The 27340-nt window shown below is 42.4% G+C and overlaps 1 protein-coding gene across 1 annotated transcript; it reads left to right on the forward strand.

Moving 5' to 3' along the window:
- Positions 1–38: 38 nt before the first annotated feature.
- On the forward strand, positions 39–27092 carry PAAF1 (proteasomal ATPase associated factor 1). Its single transcript, XM_004589900.3, has 12 exons — positions 39–144; positions 1689–1729; positions 4031–4134; positions 11040–11129; positions 13322–13420; positions 14032–14182; positions 16458–16652; positions 19908–19999; positions 23019–23134; positions 24086–24168; positions 25325–25407; positions 26664–27092. Exons 1-12 carry the CDS (start codon positions 98–100, stop codon positions 26739–26741), a joined length of 1179 nt encoding a protein of 392 aa, XP_004589957.1. The 5' UTR covers positions 39–97; the 3' UTR covers positions 26742–27092.
- The last annotated feature ends 248 nt before the right edge of the window (positions 27093–27340 follow it).

The raw sequence follows: 27340 nt of genomic DNA on the forward strand, positions 1-27340 counted from the left end.
GGCGAAGAGTCCGCCCACCGCCGTCGCCCCACCCTTTTGGGGCCAAGGACTTCCGGAGGGAGCGGAAGAGGCAGGCTTGGTGGAGGCGGGGGTCAAGATGGCGGTGCCTTTGAGGATTCAGAGCGACTGGGCTCAAGCCCTCAGGTGAATTCGAGTCCAGGACAGGGGCACTCGAGGCGGGGAGTGGATGTTATCCTTGCGTCCAGTAGAGCCATGCCTCGTTCAGGATATCTGTAGGGATTGCCGCATCACGTGAGCTGGAGGGCACAGAGTCCAGAAGTCTCCTCCCCGTAGGATCGATGATTCTCATTTTCTGGACAGTTCTCCCAAGGCCGAGGGGACACAAACTTTGTGTGACCCGTGCAACAGAGCTGGGTTCCTTAAGCTGTAGAAAATTGGAAGTTGGCGACACTAGCTGGAGTAGTCCCTTTTTCTGTAAATACTGATTGAACGCCAGGTATTTACAAGCATTTACGCCCCAAGTCTTCCTGTAGCATTTGTTTTACCATCATCTGCTGTGCCAGTTATCCACTGGGCGGTCAGGATGAGTATAGCATTACCATACGTGACTTTTACTACTAGGTTTTTCAAATGGTAACGATGATGGCAATAAATGGAACAGACTCCAGCATTTAAGAAATCCACAGCTTTCTAGGTGGACTAAAATAAAAAGGAGGTTATTTACTAGAGCAAAGAGTGTAGTTTTTTTAAAAAGGAGGAATAGTCACATTGATGAACTGCTGCCAGGTACCTGTGAATTAGTGCAGGATCAGAATCAGGGTGTAATTCATCCAAGATCTTAGGGTAGAGGGTTGCTGTCAACCTGGTTCTTTCTATCTTCAAAGCCTAGAAACTTAGCATCATATCCTGACTGGGAGAGCAGGATTTGGATGACTGAGGAGATGTAACGTAAGAAAAAAAAATGTGGGTAACAGGAAGACCATAGACCTAGTCGTATCCCAATCCAAGGTATCATCCTACTGCATGGCTGCGTGACTCTGGAAGTCACTTCTCTCTCTCAGATTTTGTGTATTTCTTGGAAGAGAAGGAGCTCCCATATGTTAGTTCATTACCAAGTACCTGTAGGCTAGAACCCAAGCTGAGAGCCTGGGAATCAACCAAGTCACCCCTAAGAGTAAAACGAAACCCAGTTTCTTGAGGCATGACGGCTGCCTCTCAGGGCCAGAAGCTAGTCAGGATCCCGAGGCAGGTATTGACCCCCAGGTATTCTGATACCAGATGTGGGTGTCTTCACTGGCAACTTGTAGCCTGTATGCCCACCACTGAGCCCTGTTTTTAACCCTTACTGTGGAGATACCACATGACATATCTTATTTGGTGGTTTGGGAATTAATGATACCATGTAAAAAGTGACCACCACAGGCCTTGGTTTAAAATCGTCCACAAAAATATCTAAATATAAAAAACTTTGGTTTTTCAAAGTAAACTCACTAGTGGTGAAAATATCCAGGTGCCTGATGTAACCAGAAAATATTTGTTCACTAAATCCTTAAAGTGTAAGTTTTTCTCCAGCAAAGTTTGACTCTCTTAGAATCATCTATACCTGAATGGCAGCATGTCACATCTCATTATGACCAAATTGGAAGTTAGATGACCTCCCTCTCGTTACGCCAGCGGCATCCTGTTCAGCTTTGTGTTAGCCTAATTGGGCTTTGTGTGTCTTATAGGAAGGATGAAGGAGAGGCCTGGCTGAGCTGTCATCCTCCAGGTAAGGTGACGTGCACAGTCTTATTTGTTTTCCCTTTAAAGAAGAAAGATTTAGTTCCCCTACAACAAAGTGCTCTGCTTTCTCATGGCCCAGTGCCCATGGTAAACTTGGTTGACCAGCTGTGCTATCCTGACATCACCCAAAATTCTCCATTCCCAGGGAAAGCCTTCCGGTTGCTTTTCGATTGGAAAATGTTTCATGGAGACATTGCTGCATCCTCTTAATCGCACATTGTTGTATTCCAAAATTTCTACAATTTCAGTTGTGACCTTCTCATGATGATTCCTAGATTTATAGCTCTAGCCCTTACCTTACTTTCAGACTGATGAGTTGTCTGATGAACTCTACCCCTTAATGATCTTGTTATCTCTTGAATTACATGATTTACTAAAGCTTGGAACCAAGCTTGTCATATGGCAAATAGATTTCTCTTCCTGGTTTTCCTCATCTCTTAATTTACCGTCATTCTTTTAGGCATCAGAGTGAGAAGCCTGGTTATTTCACCCTGCCACATCAGGATACTCCCACGTATTTCTACTTTCTCCTTAGAGTGACACTCCTGTGTCATTCCTGACCGTTCACTTTGTAAACAGCATGGGCCCATTCCAAAAATAAAGTCAACCTTTGCCTAAACTTTAGTTTTTGTTTCAGTGATTAGTTTCATTTCAGCTGTCACTGCTGTAGAAATGTACCTCACAAAGCCAGGAGGGGTGAATGTTTGGCCTAGCAGTTGGGATTCTGTGTCCCGTATCAGAATGCCTGGGTTTGATTCCTGGCTTTGGCTCCTAATTCCAGCTTCCTGCCAGTGCAGACCTTGGGAAACAGTAGGTGATGGCACAAGTAGTTGGATCCTTGACACCCATTTGGTGCAGCTGGGTTGAGTTCTTAGCTCCTGGCTTCAGCCATTGCATGGACCTTGAAAAGTGAACCAACAGATGGGAGCTCTCTCTGGCAGTCTCTGTCTGATTCTTAAAAAGAAAGGGTTGGGGTGGGTTATAAGATCACTGTACTTTTATAGAAAACCTGTTTGAAATCTACACATAGGAAGGAGTCTTAAAAGATCATGCAAAATGTAGATTATGAGAAAATTATGCTTGGATTATAGAATTTTTACACCAAAATAAATGTACTTTTTATAGATTCTATCTCCTTATATAGAAATAGACAGAGCTCCCAACCACTGGTTCACTTCCCAAATGACTGCAGTGGCCAGGGCTGGGCTAGGCCAAAGATAGGAGCTGAGACTTAATTAGCCTACCCTTGTTTTTTTATTTATTATTTTTATTTTTTTAAAAGATTTATTTATTTTAAAGGGTGGCATAGAGAAAGAAAAAGACTAATAAAGGTCTTCCATTTGCTGGTTCACACCCCAGATGCTCACAACAGCTGGGGCTAGCCCAGGCTGCAGCCAGGAGCATGGAGTTCCAGTTCATCCATGTCTCCCATGGCAATGTCAGGGGCATGACTTGGACGCTGCTCTGCTGCTACTCCCTGGGAAAGCAGTCAAGGATGGTCCAAATTCTGGGGACCCTGCACCTGTGTGGGGAACTCAGAGGAGGTTCCTGGCTCCTGGTGTCAGATTGGATCAGCTCCGGCCATTGTGGCCACTTGGGGAGTGAACCGGCAGATGGAAGATCTTCCTCTCTGTGTCTCCTTCTCTCTAAAAATTTGAATTTCCAATAAAAATAAAATAAATCTTGAAAAAAAAAAAGAAAATGGAACAGATAGTTGTTGATTTTGTTTTATGGCTTCTCATTTAAGGGATTGTCTAATAACTGTGTAGTAGAGACTATCATATCCAGATGTGAAGATACAATGCAGTATGTATCAAAGATGAACTCCCAATGAACATGTTGGATACATCTTAACAATAGGATGCTGTACTGTCTGACTGGCAATGTCAGGATACACTTTAATAGCAGAATGATAGACTTATGACTGCTTATGAAGGACTATACTAATGTAATAATAAAGGGAAAATATGTTGGTGGAAGGAATTTGGGGGAGGGTGCAAGGGAGATCCCAGAACCTATGGAATTGTATCATAAAATTAAAGATAAAATAGAAGGGAAAAAAAAGAAAGTGGAACAGGCAAGTTTCGAACTGGTGCCCATATGGGATGATGACTTAACCCACGGTGCTATAATGCCAGCTCCTTCACCTGCTTTTTAACATACATAGTTATTTTTGTGAAGTTGGGTGGGTTCCTGACTGAGCATTCCATTCCTAAATTGGATCTTTAAGGAGAAAAATCCTAAATTTCTATTGTTTTTCTAAAGTATGGTTCTTTATGCGCTATAGGGAAGCCATCTTTGTACGGAAGCTTGACTTGTCAAGGAGTTGGCCTGGATGGTATCCCAGAGGTTACAGCTTCAGAAGGGTTTATTGTGAATGAAATCAATAAGGTATGTTCTTAATGTCTTCTAAATACACGATGAACCATGTACCTGCTTTAGACATTTATACTGTTATTTTCCATCTGTTTTATTACCAGTTCGTTTGTACAGACAGTCATAGTTTTTGCTGCCTTTGAATGTAAGTTTTTTTCTGTTGCAGTTATATGTACTTTTAAATCCAGACTTCTGCTTACATATACTGGTACTGATAATTTGGACTGTATATGTAATTTTAGCTTTTCTAGTAGTAGATGAAATTTTCAAAGTTTTACTTATTTTTATCTGAAAGGCAGATTTTATAGAGAGAAGAAAAGATACATAAGATCTTCCATCCACTATCTCACTCCCCAAATGTCTGTAACAGCTAGAACTGAACTGATCCAAAGCTGAGAACCAGAAGCTTCTTCCGGGTCTCCCACATGGGTGGAACTTGGGCCATCTGCTCAGGCCATATGGATCAGAAACAGAACAGCGAGGACACAAACTGGTGCCCATATGGGATGCCAGCACCACAGGGCTGAGGATTAGCGCACTGTGCCACCATGTTGGCCCCAAGATCCTATGATTTTTTTTAAGATTTATTTATCTTTATTACAAAGTCAGATATACAGAGAGGAGGAGAGACAGAGAGGAAAATATTCCGTCCAATGGTTCACTCCCCAAGTGAGCACAACAGCCGGTGCTGCGCCGATCCGAAGCCAGGAACCAGGAACCTCTTCTGGGTCTCCCATGCAGGTGCAGGGTCCCAAAGCATTGGGCCGTCCTCGACTGCTTTCCCAGGCCACAAGTAGGGAGCAGGATGGGAAGTGGAGCTGCGGGGATTAGAACTGGCGCCCATATGGGATCCCGGGGCTTTCAAGGCAAGGACTTTAGCCACGAGGCCACGCTGCCAGGCCCAAGAACTTATTGTTTTAATAAAATGCTAATTTCCCCTTTATTTTTTTTGGGGGGGGCATTGTTTTTCTTCAGCCCTTACAGTCTAAGCTCCTGACATGGACCTTTGTGGAGGCCATAAGGTAGAACTAGCAGATCTAAATCGGGGTGGTGATATTTGCTCCTGGGCTGCAGGAGATGGATTTCTGGCAACTTTGAAGTGAGTGTCACATCTCACAGCATAACGTGGCTTCACATACAGTCTGGGAGGCATGTAGGCCATGTAGATACTTTGGGGATGTCCCTAATGACAGTGGCCTCCACTGTGTTTCAGATGACCAGTTTCTTGATGACCTTATCCTCGGTCTTACCTTCAGTCATTGAGCACAGTTCATGCAGTGAACAGGCTGCACAGGCTTGTGGCATTTTTTGTTGTGGCTGTTGTTCCATTTCTTTGTCCTCTTGGAATTGAGGCCAAAATACTGAGGTCCTTTTTTTTTTTAAAGAAGATTTATTTATTTGTATTGCAAAGTCAGATATACAGAGAGGGGGAGAGACAGAGAGGAAGATCTTCCGTCCGATGATTCACTCCCCAAGTGAGCCGCAATGGCCAGTGCTGCGCCAATTCAAAGTGGGAACCTGGAACTTCCTCTGGGTCTCCCACGCGGGTACAGGGTCCCAAGGCTTTGGGCCGTCCTCGACTGCTTTCCCAGGCCACAAGCAGGGAGCTGGATGGGAAATGGGGTTACCTGGTGGCCATGTGGTATCCCAGTGTGTTCAAGTGAAGAACTTTAGCTGCTAGACTACTGCGCTGGTCCGCTGAGATTAGTTTTAATAGCATATCTTTTTTTTTTTAAAGATTTATTTATTTTCATTACAAAGTCAGATATACACAGAGGAGGAGAGACAGAGAGGAAGTTATTGCATCCAGTGGTTCACTCCCCAAGTGAGCACAACAGCCGGTGCTGTGCCAATCTGAAGCCGGGAACCAGGAACCTCTTCCGGGTCTCCCACGCGGATGCGGTGTCCCCAGGCATTGGGCCATCCTCGACTGCTTTCCCAGGCCACAAGCAGGGAGCTGGATGGGAAGTGGAGCTGCCGGGATTAGAACCGGCGCCCATATGGGATCCCGGTGCGTTCAAGGCGAGGACTTTAGCCACTAGGCCACGCTGCCAGGCCCTTTAATAGCATATCTTACTAAAACCAGTGTATCTAAAATGTTATTTCAATTTGTCATGAAGATAATTAATAAGATATTTTATGTATTTTTTCTCGTTAAGTCTTCAGAGTCCTAGTTTAATTTGTACTTGACGCATGTCTCAATTCAAAGTGTAATATTTTATTGGAAATACTTGATGTATGTTAAATTTATAATCAAAAGCACGGATTTACCTATCTAAATTGTTCCAACCATGCCTAAAGTTTTTCCATTAATTGAACAAAGTATTAGTGTTTAAATTAAACTTTAGGGTTAAATAAAATAAAAAATTCAGGGACTGGCACTGTGGCTCAACAGGCTGATCAACTTCCTGTTAGCTCTGGTATCCTTTATGGACACTGGTTTTTGTCCTGCTTTCTTCGTTTCTCATCCAGCTCCCTGCTAATTGCCTGGGAAAGCAGTGGAGGATGGCGCAGGGCCTTGGACCCCTGCACTCACATGGGAATCTCAGATGAGGCTCCTGGCTCCTGGCTTCGGATCAACTCATGTGAAGCCATTGCAGCCATCTGGGGAGTGAACAGCAGATGAAGAATCTCTTGCTCTCCTTCGCTCTGTAAATCTGCCATTCAAATAAAAATAAATACATCTTTTAAAAATTAAAAATTCAGTTACTTTGTAGTTGCTGCATTTCAGATGTTCTGTAGGATATGGGACAGTATTGTCTGTTAGTCTGTGTCTGGCTAGACCTTAGTGAAAAGCTTGCATTAATAGTACATAGCAGTTTTCTCATTTAAATGAAATTGATGGCTGTATTACATGTTGTTAGAGTCCATGATCTGCCTTTCTTTATTCACTCTGACTGCTCAAGGCAGTTTGCATTGATAAGATGTTTCACAAAGGGTGAACCAGACTTCTTCTGTTTTTCTTTCCTTGTGATTTTTGATTGTAAAGTTTTCTTCTTTTTTTAAGATGTATTTATTTATTTATTTGAAAGGCAGAGTTGCAGGGGAAAAATGAGAGCTAGACAGAGACATCTTCCATGTATCGGTTCATTCCCCAAATGAGCACAGCAGATAGTGCTAGGCCAGGGCAAAGCCAGGAGCCTTTAACTCCTTCTGGTTTCCCAAATGGATGTGGGGGTCCAAGCACTTGGAGTATCTTCCACTCTTCTCCCAGGCACATGTACAGGGAACTGAATTGGATGTGGAGCACCCAGGAATTAAACCAGTGCTCATATTGGATGCCTGCATCATAGTTAGTGGCTTAGCTCATTTTACCACCACATTGGCTCAGTTGTAAAGTATTTTGAGTTTACTAACAAGAATAGGGGCTGGCATTGTAGTGTGCTGAGTAAGGTATGCCGTATTGGCACCAAATGGGATCCTAGCTACTCCACTTCCACTCTAGCTCCCTGTTAATGAGCCTGGGAAATCAGTGGGAGATGACCCCAGTTCTTGGGGTACCCATGTGGGAGACATGGAAGACGCTCCTGGTTTCTGGCTTCAGTCTGGTCCAACCTTGGCCATTGTAGCCATCTGAGGAGTACACAAGAAGCTGAAAGACCCTCCCATACTCTCCCTCTCTGTCTTTGTAACTCTGCCTTTAAATTAGATACATACGAAAAAAAAATAAAGAATACTTTGCTTTTACACAAAACTTTTAGCAAATGTTCATAACTTTTTACAAGGATATAGGCTGAATTTTTTATGTGTGTGTATATTATATTATATATGTTTTTAAAGACTTTATTAGAAAGGCATATTGAAAGAAAGATCTTTCATCCACTGGTTCATTTCTCAGATGTTCACAGTGGCCTGAGCTGAGCCAATCCTTGATGTAAGGAGCAAGGATCTTTTTCCAAGTCTCCCATACGGGTGCAGAGTTCCAGGCTTTGGGCTATCCTCTCCTGCTTTCCCAGGCCATAAGCAGGAAGCTGAATGGGAAGTGGCGCAGCCAGGACATGAACTGGCACCCATATGGAATCTTGGTACTTGAAGAGGGAGGATTAGCCTGTTGAACCACTGTGCCAGGCCAGAGTATTATGTATTTTATGTTTGTTTTTCATAAGCAGCTGTTGTATAAAATGTCAGATCTGAGCCTAAGTTTTAGGTAATTCTGACATATATTAACTGTGTTTTAGACAAATAACATTTCTGAGCTTTAGTTTCCTTATCTGTAAAAACGCAAAATTTTGACTCAAAGAGAGCGGTTAATAGGGAATCAGACTAATTTGTATGAAATAAAAAGTTAGAAAAGTTAGTTATTGTTTATTGTAACAATCCCCTGGAATTGACATTTTAACTTTCCACTATGCAAATAAGCAAACAGACTAAGAAGTTAATTAATCCCTATAAATCAAAAACAGTTAAACTGTGTGTTGGAATTGAAACCCAGCTCTAATGATGCCAAGTTGAAATCCACCTTGCAAGCTTGTATTTTTCTCGGTTGTTTTACTAGTGGCCATCTGCTGACTTTACATCACTTCTTCCTTGAGTCCTGAATATCCTTTGTAGACTTACTACTACATCTCAGTTCCTAACTCCAGTTTTTTTTATTGGGTATACTTGATTTGTATTTCTTCCCTTTATACTCAGGCCTGGCTACAATCCTTATCTCTTCAAACACCATTGCTAGTTACTTCATGAACTTGCTAGGTAGGTTCAGACAGTAAGTGCTTAGTGGTTAAACATTCTCATCGCCATTGGATGTTGCTGCTTCATTCTATTAAACAGTAGAGCTGTCATTATGCTTAATGCCTAACTCTGGAGAATGAAAAAAAAGTTTGAATTTTGTCTTGATATGATATGCTCACACTTTCTGCCTTGGATTTTGTCTGTTTTGTTATAATACTTTGATTAACAGCATGATTGTCTAGTGTGTACATTGGGAGGTTGTTCATCATTTATCTTCTTCAAGTTAAAAGGTTAATTAGCAGGATTCATAGCAGGAGAAAAGCACTGATTCTTGAATATTGTCGCGTAATTAGTCCTAAAGCAGTGAAATCCTTTGAGGCAGATTCATACAGAGACCTGTGCACTAGGTTTGGAACTCTTTGCATTCTTGCTGGTGTGAATATTCAGCCAAGAGAGTTTATCTGACTCTTTAGTTTCTGGTACAGTAGGCAGTTCCAAATCCAGGTCAGCCTTCTTGTAGCAGTCTGGCCTTTATCACGCGCTGAGAAGCACTCACTCACTGAGTGAAAGGTCTGCAGGCAGCCAGGCCTGGATATGCTGGGTGGACAGAACCGTGTGTATAGAAAGGCCACAGGTCACCTGATATGCAAGATATTCATTCACAATGATGAGAGAATTAGGACATTGAAACTGTTCTTTCTAATGAATTATGAGGAGCTGGGCTTGTTGACTATAAAGAGGCTCAGAAAATCTTGATTATTGAAGACATTTCCATTGTCCTGCAAAACTTCCAGAGACTCTGAAGTTGTGTTGTAGCAGAGATGTCATAGCTTGGGGGTCTCTTGGGGAGAACCACTCCTCAGCTCCTCACAGGAGATAAACCTCTAAGTGTAGATACTGGTGTTCAGCTGGCAGAGTAGGGGACATAGTGCAAGAATCAATCCAAAAAAGTTTGTCAAGCTTTTTATGTCTCTATGCATGCCACCTTGAGATGCCAACATATAAAGGTTCTTCAAAAAGGTTGGTGGAAAAAAATAAGATAGAAAGGGGCCAGTGCCTCCACCTGTTTTGCCAGAGTCCCATATGCGTGCTGGTTGTGTCCTTGCTGCTCCACTTCTGCTTCCAGCTCCCTACTTGTGGCCTGGGAGAACAGTGGTGGATGGCTCGGATGCTTGGGCCTCTACACCCGCGTAGGAGACATAGAGGAGGCTCCTAGCTACTGGCTTCAGATTTACTTAGCTCTGGCCATTGCAGCCACTTGTGGGGTCAACCAGTGGATGGGAAGTCCTCTGTCTGTCTCTCCTTCAATCTCTATCTCTGTCTTTCAAACAAAAATAAGGATAAGTCTTTAAAAAAAAAAATATTTTGGTGCAAAAACTTGAAATCCAAGGGTCTTAAAAGTTCATGGGAAATACATATGATGTTGAAATTATACATGGACTCAAAATATTACACCAAAATAACCTTATTTGTTGAAAAACCTTTTCATTTTATTTGAAAGGCAGAGTGACAGGGAGAAAGTTATGGAGATAGAAAGAAGTCTTTCATTTTGCTATTTCATTCTCCAAATGTCAGCAACAGCCAGGGCTGGGCCAGACCAAAACAAGGAGCCTAGAATATCTGTGTCTTCCACGTGAGTGGCAGAGGCTCAGGTATGTGAGCCATTTTCTGTTTCCTTCCCAGGCGTATTATCAGCCATGACTTAAACTAGCACTTTGATATGGGATATTGGCATCAGTTTAACCTGCTGTGTCACAGCACTAACCCCAAGGTTCACTCTTAAGCTTGTCTTTTAGACCCTGGCTTAATTAAGTACTGGAGCTGACTTTCCTTACATCTCTTTATGCACTCTTCTGAAGATCCTGCTCGCTCTCCCACTGCTAGTTAGAAGTGTTAGAAATTCAGTTTTCATCTAAAAATTAATACCATCATTCTTATCAGTTGTATCTGCACTGATCTGTTTGCTAGAAGACAGTTTATGTCTCTGTAAAGAAATACTGGGATTTCAAAAAAAAAAAAAAAAAAAAGAAATACTGGGATTTCTATGATCCCAAATTAACTTTGCAGCCCTCTGCTTTGAAAGAACTGTAAAGCTATGGGGGAGGGATAGTTTTGTTGCCTGGGAAAGAAGTTTTAAGAAGCTATGCTCTAGAAGATGAGAATTGCCTGTAATCCTGATGTGTTTTAAAAGTCTTTAATTACACTGGAGTAGCTTTACTGATAGAGTTCATCTTTTTCTCTGTGTTTAGAAAAGCATTCATATTTCATGTCCAAAGGAAAATGCATCTTCTAAGTTTTTGGCGCCATATACTTCTTTTTCCAGAATTCATACAAAGAGTGTAAGTATTTTGGTAAATTATGAGAAAAATATAATGGCATGTTTTTAAATTTTATCTACTTGTCTAATGCTTTAAATATACTTATAATTAATATATCTTTCATTCATTTTACATTGTATAATGATAGAGGAAATTGAATGTGTCATGTTTGACGAAACTTGTAGTTAGGTTTACATAGAATATGTGTACAAAATATGTTTATTGGTAATCTTATTGGTATGAAATTTTCTTACATGCTTTAGCAGACACATGGTAAATTTTACATAATGATGTAATAGCTGACACTTGGGTGGTATGCCCCTGCTCATATTTTACTCTTTGTCTTCAGTGAAATGAAGTGTTCTGAAAATGTCAAAGAAGCCACATTGAGGAATAGTTTTCAGAGATTCTTATAATAAAACTCTTTGTACTACCTTGCACTTTTTAAAGATTTATTTATTTTTATTGGAAAGGCAGATTTAGAGAGAGGAGAAGAGACAGAGAGGGAAATCTTCCATCTGATGGTTCACTCCCAAGTGACCGCCACGGCCGGAGCTGAGCTGATCTGAAGCTAGGAGCCCATAGCCTCTTCTTGGTCTCCCATGCAGGTGCAGGGTCCCAAAGCTTTGGACTGTCCTCGACTGCTCTCCCAGACCACAAGCAAGGAGCTGGATGGGAAGCGGGGCCATCAGGATTAGAATTGGTGCCCATATGAGATCCCAGCGTGTGCAAACCGCTAGGCTACCAGGCCGGGCCCATTCCTGTGTGGCATGTTTTTTTGTTTGTTTGTTTTTAGTTTTTAATATTTATTTTTGACAATTTTTACATGGTTAATTAGGGCGCAAAGGTTCAAAGGTTACAGGAAAGTGGGTAAGACTATTATTTCCACATTCTCTCTCTCTCTTTTTTTTTTTTTTTTTTCTGTATCTGGGGTAAAGGGGGAGATAAAGAGAGAAGCCCCACCCATCCATGTCCCTGATGTGGGGCATGTTCCGAGGGTCTTGCTCAAGTGGTTTTGATAGTTCAACAGTGTGGCATGTTTTTTTGAAAGAGCTGTTTGTTACTTTTATTGCAAAAAATTATGTATTTAATGATTATAGTTTAGAAATAGAAAGTAAAACTCCTGTTTCTCTTTAAATTATTTTTCATGATAATGGTTTTATAGCTATAGGAAAATCCCTCCTATTTCTATAACCTAAAGATAACTTGTAAATTACCTGTGTACAGCCTCTACGAATAAAGTGGTAGTGGTAGATAACATTGACTGGCTGCTGGGGACTGCATCATGCTGAACCTTCTCTGTCATCGCTTTAATTAATCCTGTCAGTCTTTTGTTTAAATATTTTCCCAAAACAGACTTTTACATTACACTACATGCTATTTTTTATTACATATTTTTTAAAGATTTATTTTTACTTAAAAGAGTTACAGAGAGAAGAGACAAAATATAGAAGAAAAGTCTTGAAATGTTACAAGTTTGCCCAAATGTTCTGGTTGTTCTTGCCTAATCTCTTCATTATGGTTTAATTGACATATAAAGTAAAAGTTGGGAAATCAGATAAAGTTCAAAGTCTACTTTTCCTTAATGTAAGCCATGTGGAAGTCAGTGTTGCTGGGAATGTGTCAGACTGTATATATCCCACATTTCTGAAATACTTGCAACAAGATGTTTTTCTTTTAATGACATTTAATAAAAAGGGCATGTATGATGAAAAGATTACCGACACTGAAACTACAGAAGTGAATCTGAGAACTCTGTTTGAAAAATCTGTATCTACATACCTGTGCACAGGTATATTTGGAGGATATATGAAAGTATTTGTGCTGTTCCTTGAGTCCTTCAGATATATAGTGAAAACTTTTGTTTGTTTTGTAAGTGGGTTTCTAAGAAGTAAGAGAGCTACTATTAAAAAATTAATGAAGGAGGGAAACTGCAAATACAAAATGGGAGCATGCAAACTGTTCTAGTTGAAGCAGGAGACTACAGATGTTTAAGGGAGCATCTTATTTGGAGAAGTAAAAGGTAATGCCTTGAGCTTTGTTGGCAGTAGGTGACTGTAACCCAGCCTTCCCATCAGTGTGTCCTTTGTGTTGAGAGTCATGGGCTTGAAGATGTCTTTTGAGAGTGTGGAACCAGGGAGGTTTATAACCTATGTCACAGAAATGAGAAGATTTCATGATTTATAACATGGATTGTTTTGTCTTTGGAACAGATAACATGCCTGGACATTTCCAGTGGAGGAGGCCTCGGTGTGTCTTCTAGTACGGATGGAAACATGAAGATCTGGCAGGCTTCAAATGGAGAATCCAGAGTAAAGGATTTGGCTATTTAGGGTCTTATATATGACTGGATCATGGAAGGAAGAGTGGCCCATTCTAAAAACGTAGGGTCACTGTACATCTGCTGATCTGTGTTCTCCCATTTCTGCATTGGAGAACCATTCTCCGGCGTAGTGATTTTCTAGATTAGAGTTGGGCTGGAGCAGTACATGGCTAAGTGTGGGGGTCTTTGACCAAACAGCCTTCCGTGATTGATTTCAAAGACTAAGTGGCTGGGCTGTTAGACTGAATATGTAACTGAGCCTGCACTGCACTATGTAGAAGATTTTAAGAAGAGATAAGTAAAAGTTACCAAGCCTCCTCAGCTCCTTATTCTTAACACTAGACTTAGGGATGTCTGAGAGTGAGGGAATTCAGTTCTATAATGCTGTAGCTAAATCCTAGGAAAGAAAGTCAGCATCTCTTACAGTGCTACGTGGTAGACAAATAAACTTAAGACATCTTTTGGACATCCTTTGTGTTAAAACCCACCATGTGATTGTAGTAGGCTAGGCATGTCACAAGGAACCAAAGATATGGGAGGGAAGAGAACATCAAGGGATGGACAAGAGAACTAGCTTGGAATTTTCTTTTGTTTTTCCAGAGAGTGTTGGAAGGACATGTGTTTGATGTGAATTGTTGCAGGTTTTTCCCATCAGGCCTTGTGGTTCTGAGTGGGGGAATGGATGCCCAGCTCAAGATCTGGTCTGCAGAAGATGCTAACTGTGTGGTGACCTTCAAAGGTCACAAAGGAGGTAGGAAGGATGGCTTCTCCAAAAAGCTTCACTAATGAGCCCCAGTGGTGAATCACTGAAAAGGGAAAACAAAGCTAGTTATTCAGACACACGGGTGATTCAGGCAACTGATGATTTAAGATGAGCTGTTGTTTCTTCAAGGACTGGAATTCCTTAACCAGTCAGTCACAATTGCTATCTATCACAATTTCAGTCTTACTGAAATTGTCATTTTCCGCAATTTATAAGGGAAAAAATCTTCACCAAGAGGCCATCTGTTTGTGTGCTGAGAGTGACAGAAGAGGGAGAGAAAGGTGCCTGCATTTTGTCATTATTAGACATTGAGCTGAAATGATGGTAAAATCCAGGAAATGGATGGCATCAGAGATTAAGATAGAACTGACTGATTCTCATAGATTTACATCACAATTCATATCTACAGAATGGATTAGCCATATAACCAGTTAATATCTGTAGAGACAGAATGAGGACATCTTCCCTTAGTTGAATTTTTGGGAAAAAATGTGAAGACATTTATCTTTAATGGGAATATTAAAAATAATAAAGTTACGTTCTTTATAGGTTTTGATATAAAAAACAAATAAATAAATACTATCCCCAAATAATTTTTTACGTCACTTCCTCATTAGGAACCACGTTAATAATGTCTATACTACTCATATACATATATATAATTGTATCTACTATAAATATATATTATATATACTATAAATATATATATTTTTTAAGATTTATTGATTTTTATTGGAAAGTCAGATATGCAGAGAGAAGGAGAGACAGAGAGGAAGATCTTCCATCAGCTGGCTCACTCGCCAAGTAGCTGCAGCAGTTGGTGCTGAGTCGATTTGAAGTTGGGAGCCAGGAGCTTCTTCTGGATCTCCCATGCAGGTGCAGGGTCCCGAGGCTTTGGGCCATTCTCTATTTCTTTCCCAGGCCACAAGCAGGGAGCTAGATGGGAAGTGGAGCAGCCCATTTATGAGCTGGTGCCCATATGGGATCCTGGGTATGCAAAGCTAGGACTTTAGCCAGTACGCTATTGCACCGGGCCCATGATATATTTTTTAAAGACTTACTTATTTTTATTGGAAAGACAGATTTACAAAGATAAGGAGAGAAAGAAAGATCTTCCAAAAGCTGATTCACTTCCCAAATGGCCACAACGACCAGAGCTGAGCCAATCTGAAGCCAGGAGCCAGAAACCTCTTCCAGGTCTCCCACATGGATGCAGGATCCCAAGGCTTTGGGCCATCCTCGAATGCTTTCCCAGGCCACAGGCAGGGAACTGGATAGGAAGTGGGGCCACTGGGAAAAAAACTGGTGCCCATATGGGATCCTAGCATGTGCAAGGCGACAACTTTAGCCCCTAGGCTACTGCAACTTATCCTTTCTTTTCTTTTTTAAAAATTTATTTATTTTTAACGGAAATGCACATTTATAGAGAGAATGAAAGATATTCCATCTACCAGTTCACTCTCCAAATGCCTGATGTCTGCAACAGGCAGAGCTGAACCATGTGCCTGAAGTTTCTTTCGGGTCTCCCATGGAGGTGCAGGGTACCAGGCCTTTGGGCCATTTTCCAGTGTTTTTCCAGGCCACAAGCATGGAGCTAAATGGGAAGTGGAGCAGCTGGGACAATAACTGGTGCCCACACGGGATCCCGGTGCTTATGAGGGAAGGATTAGCCAATTGAGCCATCATACTGGGCCCAGAAGCCAAGAATTCTGAGTCTCTCATTTGGGTGGCAGGGATCTAAGTACATGGGCCAACTTCTGCCATTCTAGCCTTGTTAGCAAGAAGTTGAATTGGAAGCAGAGTAGCCAGGCCTCCAACTGGCATTCTGAAATGGAAGCAGATATTGTAACTAACAGCTTAACCTGTGCTACAACACAGCCCCCTATTTTGAAATATTTGTTTGATTTTATTTGAGAAAAAACAACTCCAATCTGTTGGGTCACACCTCACATATAAGACCAGGGCTGGGCTGAAGGTGGGAACATGCTACAGATTTCTCATATTGGTGGTGGACACCCAACTGCTTGAGCCAGTGCCTGCTTCCCTCCTGTGATGTACTCAAGCCAGAAACTGGTATTGGGAGTGGAGCTAGGAATTGAATTCAGTCACGCATATGGCTATAGGCTCCTGAGCACACCTTAACTGCTGTTCCTGACACCGACTCCTTGGTGAAGTCATTTGTATAGCACCATCTTCTCTTCACTTGGACTTCCTGTACTAGTTCCTCCATTTTAGGTGTTTTTTTTTCCTCCCCTCTCTCTAGGTATCTTAGATACAGCTATTGTTGAGCGGGGGAGGAATGTGGTATCTGCTTCCAGAGACGGAACAGCGCGACTTTGGGATTGTGGGCGCTCTGCCTGCTTGGGAGTCCTTGCAGACTGCGGTTCTTCCATCAATGGAGTGGCAGTGGGTGCTGCAGACAACTCCATAAACCTTGGCTCTCCAGAGCAGATGCCCAGTAAGTCAATACATGATATAGAAACCAGTTTTGTTTAAGAAAACCTTCTTGGGGTTTATGTTGTTTTCCCCCTCTTTTCCTACTGGTATTTCTGTTTTCTACAATTCTGTCTTCACTGTGAGATTAGTGTTTATTGTTATCTCTTATGTTGCTGTTGCTTTGGAATTGACCATGGTCATTGTATTTGACTATAGTGTATTCTAGAAGATGGAACTAATACCTGTAAAACATTTAGTGAACAGTAACATTTGCCTGAAATAAACTAGTGATTTTTAAACAGTTTTTAATGTGTTTGAGGAATGGATACTATAAAGAGGGAGAGAGCATGAGCCCATCTAACATTTGGTTCAGTCCATCAGTGTCAGTGTGCCAAGCTTCGCAGTCTGGGCCAGGGTTGAAGCTTGGAGCCAGGAACAAAGACCAGGTTCCCTTCTAAGTGGCTGGAGCTCAGTTACTTGGGACATCACCACTTTCTCCCAGGGTCTGCATTAGAAGAAGCTCAGGTCAAGAAGCACAGCTGAAACTTGAACCCAAATTCTCTGAAACAGGACGTAAGCATCTTATGTATACTTTTTTTTTAAGATTTGTTTATTTTTATTGGAAAGTCAGGTATACAGAAAGGAGGAGAGACAGAAAGCTCTTCCTTCTGCTGATTCACTCCCCAAGTGACCGCCAGGATTAAAACTGATGCCCATATAATATCCTGGTGCATGCAAGACCAGGACTTTAGCCACTAGGCTACTGCGCTGGGCCCAGGACATAGCATTTTTTTTTAAAGATTTATTTATCTTTATTACAAAGTTAGATATACAGAGAGGAGGAGAGACAGAGAGGAAGATCTTCCGTCCGATGATTCACTCCCCAAGTGAGCGCAACGGCCGGTGCTGTGTTGATCTGAAGCTGGGAACCAGGAACCTCCTCCAGGTCTCCCAAACGGATGCAGTGTCCCAAAGTTTTGGGCCGTCCTCGATTGCTTTCCCAGGCCACAAGTAGGGAGCTGGATGGGAAGTGGAGCTGCCGGGATTAGAACCTGCGCCCATATGGGATCCCGGCATATTCAAGGTGAGGATTTTAGCCACTAGGCCATGCCGCCAGGCCCTAGGACATAGCATTTTAACCACTAGGCTAAATCTGTGCTTTCTGTGCTAGAGCAGTCTCCAGACTTTTTTTTTTCCCCCCAGACTGCAAGGCATGTATCTCTCTGGATTAAATACTTCTAGTTTGGCCCAGCACAGTAGCCTAGTGGCTAAAGTCCTCGCCTTGCACAAGCCAGGATCCCATATGGGCGCCGGTTCTAGTCCTGGCAGCTCCACTTCCCATCCAGCTCCCTGCTTGTGGCCTGGAAAAGCAGTTGAGGATGGCTCAAATCCTTGGGATCCTGCACCCATATAGGAGGCCCAGAAGAGGCTCCTGGCTTCAGATCAGCACAGCTTTGGTCGATGTGGCTGCTTAGGGAATGGATCATCAGAAGGAAGATGTTCCTCTCTGTCCTCTCTGTATATCTGACTCTACAATAAAAAATAAATAAAAATCTTCAAAAAATAAACAACTTCTAGTTGTCCCCTTTATACCTGTATCGACATTCTAAGCCCTCAGCATGGCTTACAACAGACCCTCACTATATTTTAAGATTTATTTATTTTGCTTAAAAGTCCGAGTTATAGAAAGGGAGACACAGAGAGTGAGATCTCCCACTATTGGTTCACTTCCCATATGACTACAACAGCCAGAGCTGAGCTGGTCCAAAGCTGGGAGTCAGGAGCTTCTTCTGGGTCTTCCAAGGACCTGGAACATTTTTCTAATGCTTTTCTAGGTCATTAGCAAGGAGCTGGTATGGAAGTGGAGCAGGGATATGAACCAATGCCCACATTGGAAGAGGTTTGCCACAGGTGGATTAGCTGGCTACACCACCATACTATCCCCAAGCCCTATTTTCTGATCTTATTCTTGCCAGGCCTTTGATTTATTCTTCTAGCACAGTAGTCCCCACCTTCTTCTTCCCTTAGTCTAGAATGTCCTTCACACATCTATTCACAAGCCTGGTGCCCGTTTGCCATTTACATCTTAGCTGAAAAGTGACCCAGTGGAAAGTTTCAAGTTGTTATTTAAAGATTCATTTGTTTGAAAGGTAGAGTGACAGACAGATAGATGTTCTTAGCACTTGTTCACTTTCCAACCACCTGCAACAGCCAGAGCTGTTCCAGGCCAAAGCCTCAGTCCTGGAGCTTCATCCAGGTTTCCCCCGGGTGGCAGAGGCCCAAGTACTTGTGTTACTTCCACTGCTTTTCCAGGCATATTAGCAAGAAGCTAGGTTCAAAGTGCTGTAGTTGTAACTTAACTGGCTTCTCAAGCATTGGCTTACTATGGTGTGCTACAATTCCTGTCCTCCACGGAGCCATTTCAAAGTTGAAGTTTACATTTTGAAGGTGGGCATTTGGCTCAGCAGTGAAGATTCTTCTTGGGACACCTACATCACCTATCAGTGCTGTTGTTCAATTCCTGGCTCTGCTTTCAATTCCAGCACTTTGTTAGCGTACACCCTGGAAGGCTGAAGGTGATGGCTCATATGGGTTCGGCAACCCATGTGGGAGACCCAGATTGAGTTTTGTGTTCACACCCCTGTCTATTGCAGACACTCAGAGAGTGAAGCAGCAGATAGAGTACCACTCTCTCTCTCTTGTTTCAGATTTTAAAAAGTTATCCTTTTCCCACTCTCCCACACTTACTCACTTTGATGTATTTTCCTTGTTTTATTTATCCTTTAGAACCCACTAGACTCAGTATCTTACTTGTTTATTTACCTATAGTCTCTTTCCACGGAAATCCATGAGGAGTAAGGGCCTTGCCTGCTCATCACCATTACTTAGCCCTACAATGGTGTTGGAAACATAGTCAACCCTCAGTAAAACATTTAGAAAAATTTCATTTCCTCCAAATTTTAAGAGCCTTGAGGCAGAGACTATCTTTGTTCCGTGTTGAACCCATCATGTTGTATCTCACTACATGACAGTGTTTTTAAAGTTGGGTTTATTGTGGGATGTATCTTACATTTATTCAGTCATTCTTTTCATTGCATGATTGCGAGTTGTACAGATGGATACAATTGTATAAATACCATGGTTGAGATATGGAGCACAATCACTTTAATAAATAAATCATGGACAGAGCATGTTCAGTCAGCTTCCATTGGGATTTGTGGTTTTGGGGCACTGCCAGCTGACCCGCAGTTCCTAACACAATGCATTTGTTATGCAGGTGAACGAGAGGTAGGAACAGAGGCGAAGATGCTACTGTTGGCCCAGGAAGATAAGACGCTTCAGTGCTTGGGACTACAGAGCAGGCAGCCGGCAAGTGCATCCTATAAGAAGTCTGAATTCAAGGGCTACCTAGGCCACTAAGATTCTTGAAAACCTGTTTTGGAAATGTTTCTACTTTGTCCCACTGTTCACTGCAGGGGTGAGGGACAGTATAGGGTAGGACTGAAGAGCATGGGATTTGAAGTAGGCACAACATTTCTTTCTTTCTTTTTTTTTTTTAAGATGTACTTATTTTTATTACAAAGTCTGATATACAGAGAGGAGGAGATAGAGAGGAAGATCTTCCATCCGATGATTCACTCCCCAAGTGAGTGCAACGGCCGGTGCTGCGCCGATCCGAAGCTGGGAACCAGGAACTTCCTCCAGGTCTCCCACATGGCTGCAGGGTCCCAAAGCACTGGGCCGTCCTCGATTGCTTTCCTAGGCCACAAGCAGGGAGCTGGATGGGAAGTGGAGCTGCCGGGATTAGAACCTGCGCCCATATGGGATCCCGGCATACTCAAGGCGAGGATTTTAGCCACTAGGCCACGCCACCGGGCCCAGCACATTTCAATCCTAGCTCATCTGCTGCATGGTTGTGATGTTGGATAGGTTGCTTAGCTTTTCTGAGCACATTTCCTATCACTAAACTGGGCCTCCTGGGTCAAACTTCACTGGGTTATGTGGTAAGACCTTACTTCCCTCTGGTCCCCTCTGTACCCTCAATGAAAATGATGAGGTTTGTAGATTTCTTCCTATGGGGCTTTCTACTTCTAAGGTAATGTGAAGAAATTCTGAGTAAAACACTCATGTATTCAGAGCTCTAAATTACAATTAGTGAGCAGAATATTTTAAAGTTTTTTTTGAAAGGTGAGGAAATCGCAGACACACATAGGCCAAAGTCAAAGAGAATGGGGCCGGGAGATGAAAGGTGGGAGAGAGAGATTTCTGCTTTAATCTTGTGTTCTTGGGAAGTACCCCTACCCGCTGCCTGGAGAGAGCAGTGGTTACATGATACCATCCCCAAATCCTGAGTGAGGAGGAGTGCATCTTGGGAAGGTGGTCACTACATAGGAGGGGAGGTATGGCTTCCAGTCATGATTATTTCATTCTCCCCTTAGATTTCTGGCCCTTGTTACTTAGGGTTGCTGAAGGATATAGATTCATCTTACCTTCTGTACTATTTCCTAGAAGAATCTTTAAGAATTAGCTGAATTTTCTTCCTTTATCCCCTAAGGTTTTGCTGGGCAAACTGTACTCTTTACATCTGATCTTGCTTGAGATTAGATTTGTAAAATTTTATTTCAGTTCCCCTCCACATCCAAAACAATTCTAATGATACAGTTTTGACCATGTTTTTTTCCCTTAATGTTGTTTACATAGTTGAGAAGGATATACATCCATGTGGGCTGCCAATTTGGATGGGATGATCAATGTATGGTGGAAGGACAGAGGGACAAATCTTTCCAATTTTTTCTTTTTCTCCTGTAGCCACAGAGATGTTGGGAAAGGGGAGGGGACTGCTCCTTGTGGCCAAACCACATCAGCACCTGGGGATGGGGGAACAGTCATTTGCCTGCCAAATGATGCTTCGGCCTGGCCCAACCCAGCCTGCTAAAAACCCAACCGTTAGGTACACCAGCAGGAACTGCAGTCTAGTTGGGATGACCTCTAATAACCGCCACTAGGCCTGCCCTCAGCCCTAGTTCCTGCAAATGCCAGTGTGTGCAGCAGTCTAGTCTCATTCAGCTAGCATCTCATCTAGCTCTTGTATATATCCATGGGTGCTGTAGCTTAGCTCAGCTCAACCCACCCCTGGACCCAGCCCACCTATATGCCGACAAGTGTTACCTTATCCAGCTGTGTCTGCCTACTAAGCCCACTCCCAGCTCCAGATCTTGCACTTCCAGGGAGCACTGCAGTCCAGCCTGACATGACGTACTCAGGCCCTAGTCCCAGCTTTCATGCTTACCAATGGGAGCAGTAGCTTAGCAAGGGAGTACCTAACGTTCCCCTAATGGGCTTGCCCCAGCCCCGGGTTTTGTACATGACCATAGGTTTTTATATTTTCGTTTTGTCTTGCTGCTTACTCCATTGTCTGATGATGCTTTCATAATTTGTTCCAGGAACATCACCATTAAAAACTAAAACAATGCATCTACTTGAGAGGCAGGAAGAGACAGAAAGTAAAAAGAGAAAGAGAGACAGAGTTTCTCTTTGCTGATTTACTTCCCCAAATGCCTGCAGTGGCCAGCTAGGGCTGTGCGGGGCTGAAGCCAGGGGCTGAGAACTCAAATCAGTTTTCTCCATGGGTGCCAGGGACCCACCTGCTTGAGCCATCACCTGCTGTCTCCCAGGAATCCCACTGGTGGGAAGCTGAACTTGGGAGCAGACCCAGTATGTGAATTCAGATCATGTATGTGGATATGGGACTGTGGTACCCAAGCACCATCTTGATCACTATGCCAAATGTCTGTCTTTGACATAATGAATTTTGCCTTAGTTTTTATGCTGCCTTTTATTTCTAAAGGAAATTTAGAGGCTTTTTTTTTCTTTCCTTTTTAGAACATTAGCAGGATATAAGATAATAGAGAATAATTACAAATCTAATTATCACTCTTTTCAGATACTTGGAGAGAATTGTGATTCTTTGTATTGCACTTTCTCTTCTTCGAAAATACTTTGGGGTAAAAAGCTGCTTGGAATTGTCCTGAAGCAAAACTTAAATGTAGGAATAACAAGTATTTCTCAAAGGGAGGGTTATAATAAAGGTTTTGGTCGTGAGGATCCTAGGAGTCAGTGTGTTTGAAGGTTAGGAGTTTGAAAATTGCAACCTCAGAATATGGTGTTATATAAACTACTCAAATCCTCAGCCAACCTCAGATTCCTGAAATCTGAAGAGTGCTCCCTCGTGAGTGTGAGTGTTTTATTTATTATTCAGGAGTGTTTAAAAAAGAAGAAAAAATAATATCTCTGCAAACAGTACAAAAAATTTCCTTTTCTGGTGTCTGTTTATTTTTGAAAACAAATTATTCTTTAAATAGCATTTTTGCCTTCTGGTTTTTCCTAGATTTTCCTCTTCAATGGCTCAGACGCCTTCAACTGCTGTACCTTCCTCTCTGGTTTCTCCCTGTTGGCTGGGACACAAGATGGAAACATTTATCAGCTGGACGCAAGGAACCCAAGGTGAGTCACCATTTGTTTGCAAGATGCAGATTTTTTCAGAGTGGAATTTTTTCTTGACTTTAACATTGACTTAGCCTAGCTTATGACTCAAATCAGGATGCTTCCGTCCGTTGATTCACTTCCCAAGTAGCTGCAACTACTGCAGCTGAGCCAGTCTGAAGCCAGGAGCTCGGAGCTCTTCCAGGTCTCTCACATAGGTCCAGGATCCCAAGGCTTTGGACCGTCCTTGACTGCCTTCCCAGGCCACAAGCAGGGAACTGAATGGGAAGCAAAGCTGCTAGGATTAGAACTGGTGCCCATATGGGATCCCAGTGCATTCAGAGCAAGGCTTTAGCCGCTAGGCTATTGCACTGGCCCCTGATCTTAATTCTATCCTTGATGAAAAGCTTATTGGCAACTTTATCTTTAGCCCATACCATGCCTCCCATAAAAACTCTAGATTTTGAGCCCAGTGTGATAGCGTAGTGACTAAAGTCCTTGTGTCACACATGCCAGGATCCCATAAGGGTGCCAGTTCTAAGTCCAGCAGCCCCACTTCATTTCCAGCTCCTGCTTGTGGCCTGAGAAAGCACTCAAAGACAGCCCAACGTCTTGGAACCCTACACCCATGTGGGAGACACAGAGGAGGCTCTTGGCTCCTAGTTTTGGATCGGCTTAGCTCCAGCCATTGGGGCCACTTGGGGAGTGAATCAGCAGGCAGAAGATCTTTATCTCTCCTCCTCTCTGTATATCTAATTTTCCAATAAAAAATAAGTTAAATAAAATCTAGATTTTTGTGGGTGACTGAGGTCCTGTTCAGAAATGCTTTTAGATTCACGTCAAGGTGATTTGGGGTGACTCGGTCCTATTTGTCCTGTTTGCTTTCATGTGATTGACACTGTATGTTGAAAATGATCAAGTATTGTTTTGGAAGAAAAACCCTAAAACTGCCCCTCTTCCTCTGACTTCTAGGACTCCAGTACAGGTCATCCACAGGTCAGGTGCACCAGTTCTGTCCTTGCTGAGTTTCCGAGATGGATTCATAGCTAGCCAAGGTGGGTCCAGTACCAATTAAGAGAGGTGTTCCTATTGTTCAAGTCACTAAATGTAGTTGTAAATGTGATCCTTTATGAGTCTTTGACACATTGTACATATCACAAAATTCTTACCACCATGCATCTCTGTTTCTGTGTAATCCAGGCTCCTTACAGTAATGTTTCTATTGTATTCATCATATCCTCAACGTGTTGCTCAATGCCCCGTGTACAGTGAGGTGCTCATTCCACATAAGTAGAGCAAATGGGGCAAGTGTTGTGGTACAGTACGTTAAGTCACCACTTGGAACACCTAAATCCCAGTCAGGGGCTCACTCAGGTTCCTGGTTCCTCTGTGTTTCCCATCCAGTATCTAGCAGATATACTTGGGAAGGCAGCAGATGATGGCCTAAATGTTTAGGTTCCTGTACCCATCTGGAAACCATGATAGAGTTGTTTGCTCTTGGATTCAGCCCTGACCCAACCCTGGCTGTTATAGGCATGCTGGGAGTATATCAGAAGATAGAAAGTTCTATCTGTTTCTCTCTCTGTGTCACTCTGCTTTTCAAATAAGTGAATCTTTATACACATGTCTTATAAAAACTGATAGAGGGGCCCCTTGGGGGTAATGTTGTGTTGGTTCAAGTTCCTGCTACTCTGCTTCCAATCCAACTCCCTGCTAATGTTCCTGGGAAATCAGAGGATGGCCCAAGTGCTTGGACCCCTGCACCTACTTGGGACACCCAGAAAAGCTCCTGGCTCCTGACTTTGGACTGGCTCAGGTCTGGCCATTGTGACTGTTGGTGAGTGAGCCAGTGAGTCAAAGATCTCTGCCTCTCCCTCTCTCTCTCTTTATAACACTGCCTTTCAAATAAGTAATCTTCAAAAAACGTATTTTAAGAATTAAAAAATAATAAAACATTATTGAATATGTTTGCAAATAAATGTATAGGCCTGCAGTTGCATAGTTTGTCCCCTTAGTTCTCACTGATGTTGCACTTGGCCTTCAAATTCTCCTTAGCATCCTAGGAGATCACCAGAGATCATCATAGTTGGCCTACACAATAAGGCTTATTTTTCTGTGTATTTAGGCTGGTAACATATGGAGATAAAATAATGACTCTTTTGAGTCTTTGCAACATTATCTTTAGTTGTCTAAATTATCTTTGCCTTTTAGGTGATGGAAGCTGTTTCATTGTTCAGCAAGATTTAGATTACGTCATTGAGCTCACTGGGGCGGACTGTGACCCTGTGTATAAGGTACAGCTGTCTGGGATCCACAGCTTTGAAAGAACTGAGTCTGGCCATCCTGTGGTCATTTTGGTTGCTCACATTGCATTAAGCAATATGCTGGGATGGAAGGAAATCAAGGTGTTGAGTCAGAAATGGCTTCATCACCTTCTGGCTCTAGAAACTTGGAAAATTACTTCCTCAATCTGTACTCTTAATGTAGAGTGAGGAGAGAAATAATGCATATAAGAGCTTTGTAAATGCAGCTTATAAATGTTAACAATTATTTTAAGTTAAACTCTTCAAATGAAGATTGACTTCTTCATTTGATTAGAAAGGAAAGAGAAAAACAAAAGGGTAATACTTCTTAGACATTGTATGGGATGTCTTTGCAAGCATTACCTTATCTAGTATTTGTTCCAGTTCCATGAAATAGCAAGTAGTTTTCCTATTTATTCTTACAGTTTTTAGAAAGGTACACAATTATCATGTACCTATAAAAATTAATAAGAATTAAATAGACTTAAAAGTCTGTTTTAAGACCTTTCTTAGTTCCACTCCTCTTTCTAGAAGTAACTAGCAATACCAGTTCTACAAAAATCGTTCAAGACTGTTTTTGGATAATTTGCATAGTTATATCTTTGTGCTCATATAAAAAATAATACAGTTTTTGTGTTTACATTTTACATAATTAGGAACACCCCATAAGTATTACCCTGTAACTTGTTTTTCCTCCTTAACTTCTTAGAATTCTTTTCATGTAGATACGTACTTTATTTTTTTTAAGTCCCTGAATAGCATTCTGTGCTGTGAATTAACATCCATATCTTAGCAGTGAGAAGGCTGGTGCTCCAAGTGATAAAGAGAGTTGCAGTAAATAATGCAGCTGCGTGACAGCAAACCTGAGGTTAAATTAGTTCCAGAATTTGTGCTGCTTCTGCTGTTAGTGACTCTTGCATTTCTTTGAGAAATTAGTGAAATCTTCCTCAGGAAAAAGGTTCATATTCAGAACTTTTTACACCATTTTGCACCATTTCCGGCCAGACACAGCACTAACCAACTGATTGCATTCCTCTGCGACCTGTTAGCTTCTCTGTTCTGTAGGGCAGGAGTGACCGCTGACCTCAGCCTGAGCCTGTAAATACATGTGAATGGATATACTTCTCTTGCTTTGGAACCAGTAAAGCTTCTCAGTCTGCCTTGTACTGGGGGCCAGTGACAAGTCTGTGCTGTTTGAAATGGGAGAATCCCAGGATTCCTGTGAACGCTGAACTCTTGTGTTCTAGGTAGCCACATGGGAGAAGCAAGTCTACACATGCTGCCGAGATGGGCTGGTGCGGCGCTATCAGCTTTCTGACATCTGACCTCTTGGAAAGAGACGTCCCAGATAGTGAAAAGGACCTAGCCTGATCCACAATGAGCAGAAACCTCATTGGTCCTTCCCAGTGTCCGTGGCTCCTTGGTGTCTTCAGTACTCCTTGGAAGTCATAGAACATCAGCTGTGCTGACCTGTGGAACTGTCATCCCAAGTCCTACTCTGATGTAAGACGCTCCCGTGTGCTCACTGCATTGCCCCAGCGTCTCCTGTAAACTCACCAGCTACACAGGACAGCCATGTGGAGGCTCACAGTGTATTCTCCTACCAGTTGTATTAAATGTTTACAGTGAATAGACAACTAAAGCTCTTTCTCTGGAGAAAATAAAGAAATTATGTTTGGAGGAGCCTTACTTCACTAACACTTCTTATTCCAGTAAAAATTCAGTCACATGATGGAACTCCTTCCCAGCACCACCTGCTGACCTGGCTGCTGAAAAGTCTGGCAGCCACCTGGAGGAGAGTCTGACACAGTGAGGGTAGCAGCCATGCACGCTGGCCTGGGACTCAGGGACTTCTGCAGCAGGAGACTTTGGGTGCCAGAATTGAAGCAGGCCAACATGGTTGCTCAGCTCAGGTGCAAGCATA

The sequence above is a fragment of the Ochotona princeps genome, chromosome 4, assembly GCF_030435755.1.
Source record: "Ochotona princeps isolate mOchPri1 chromosome 4, mOchPri1.hap1, whole genome shotgun sequence".
Lineage (NCBI taxonomy): Eukaryota > Metazoa > Chordata > Mammalia > Lagomorpha > Ochotonidae > Ochotona > Ochotona princeps.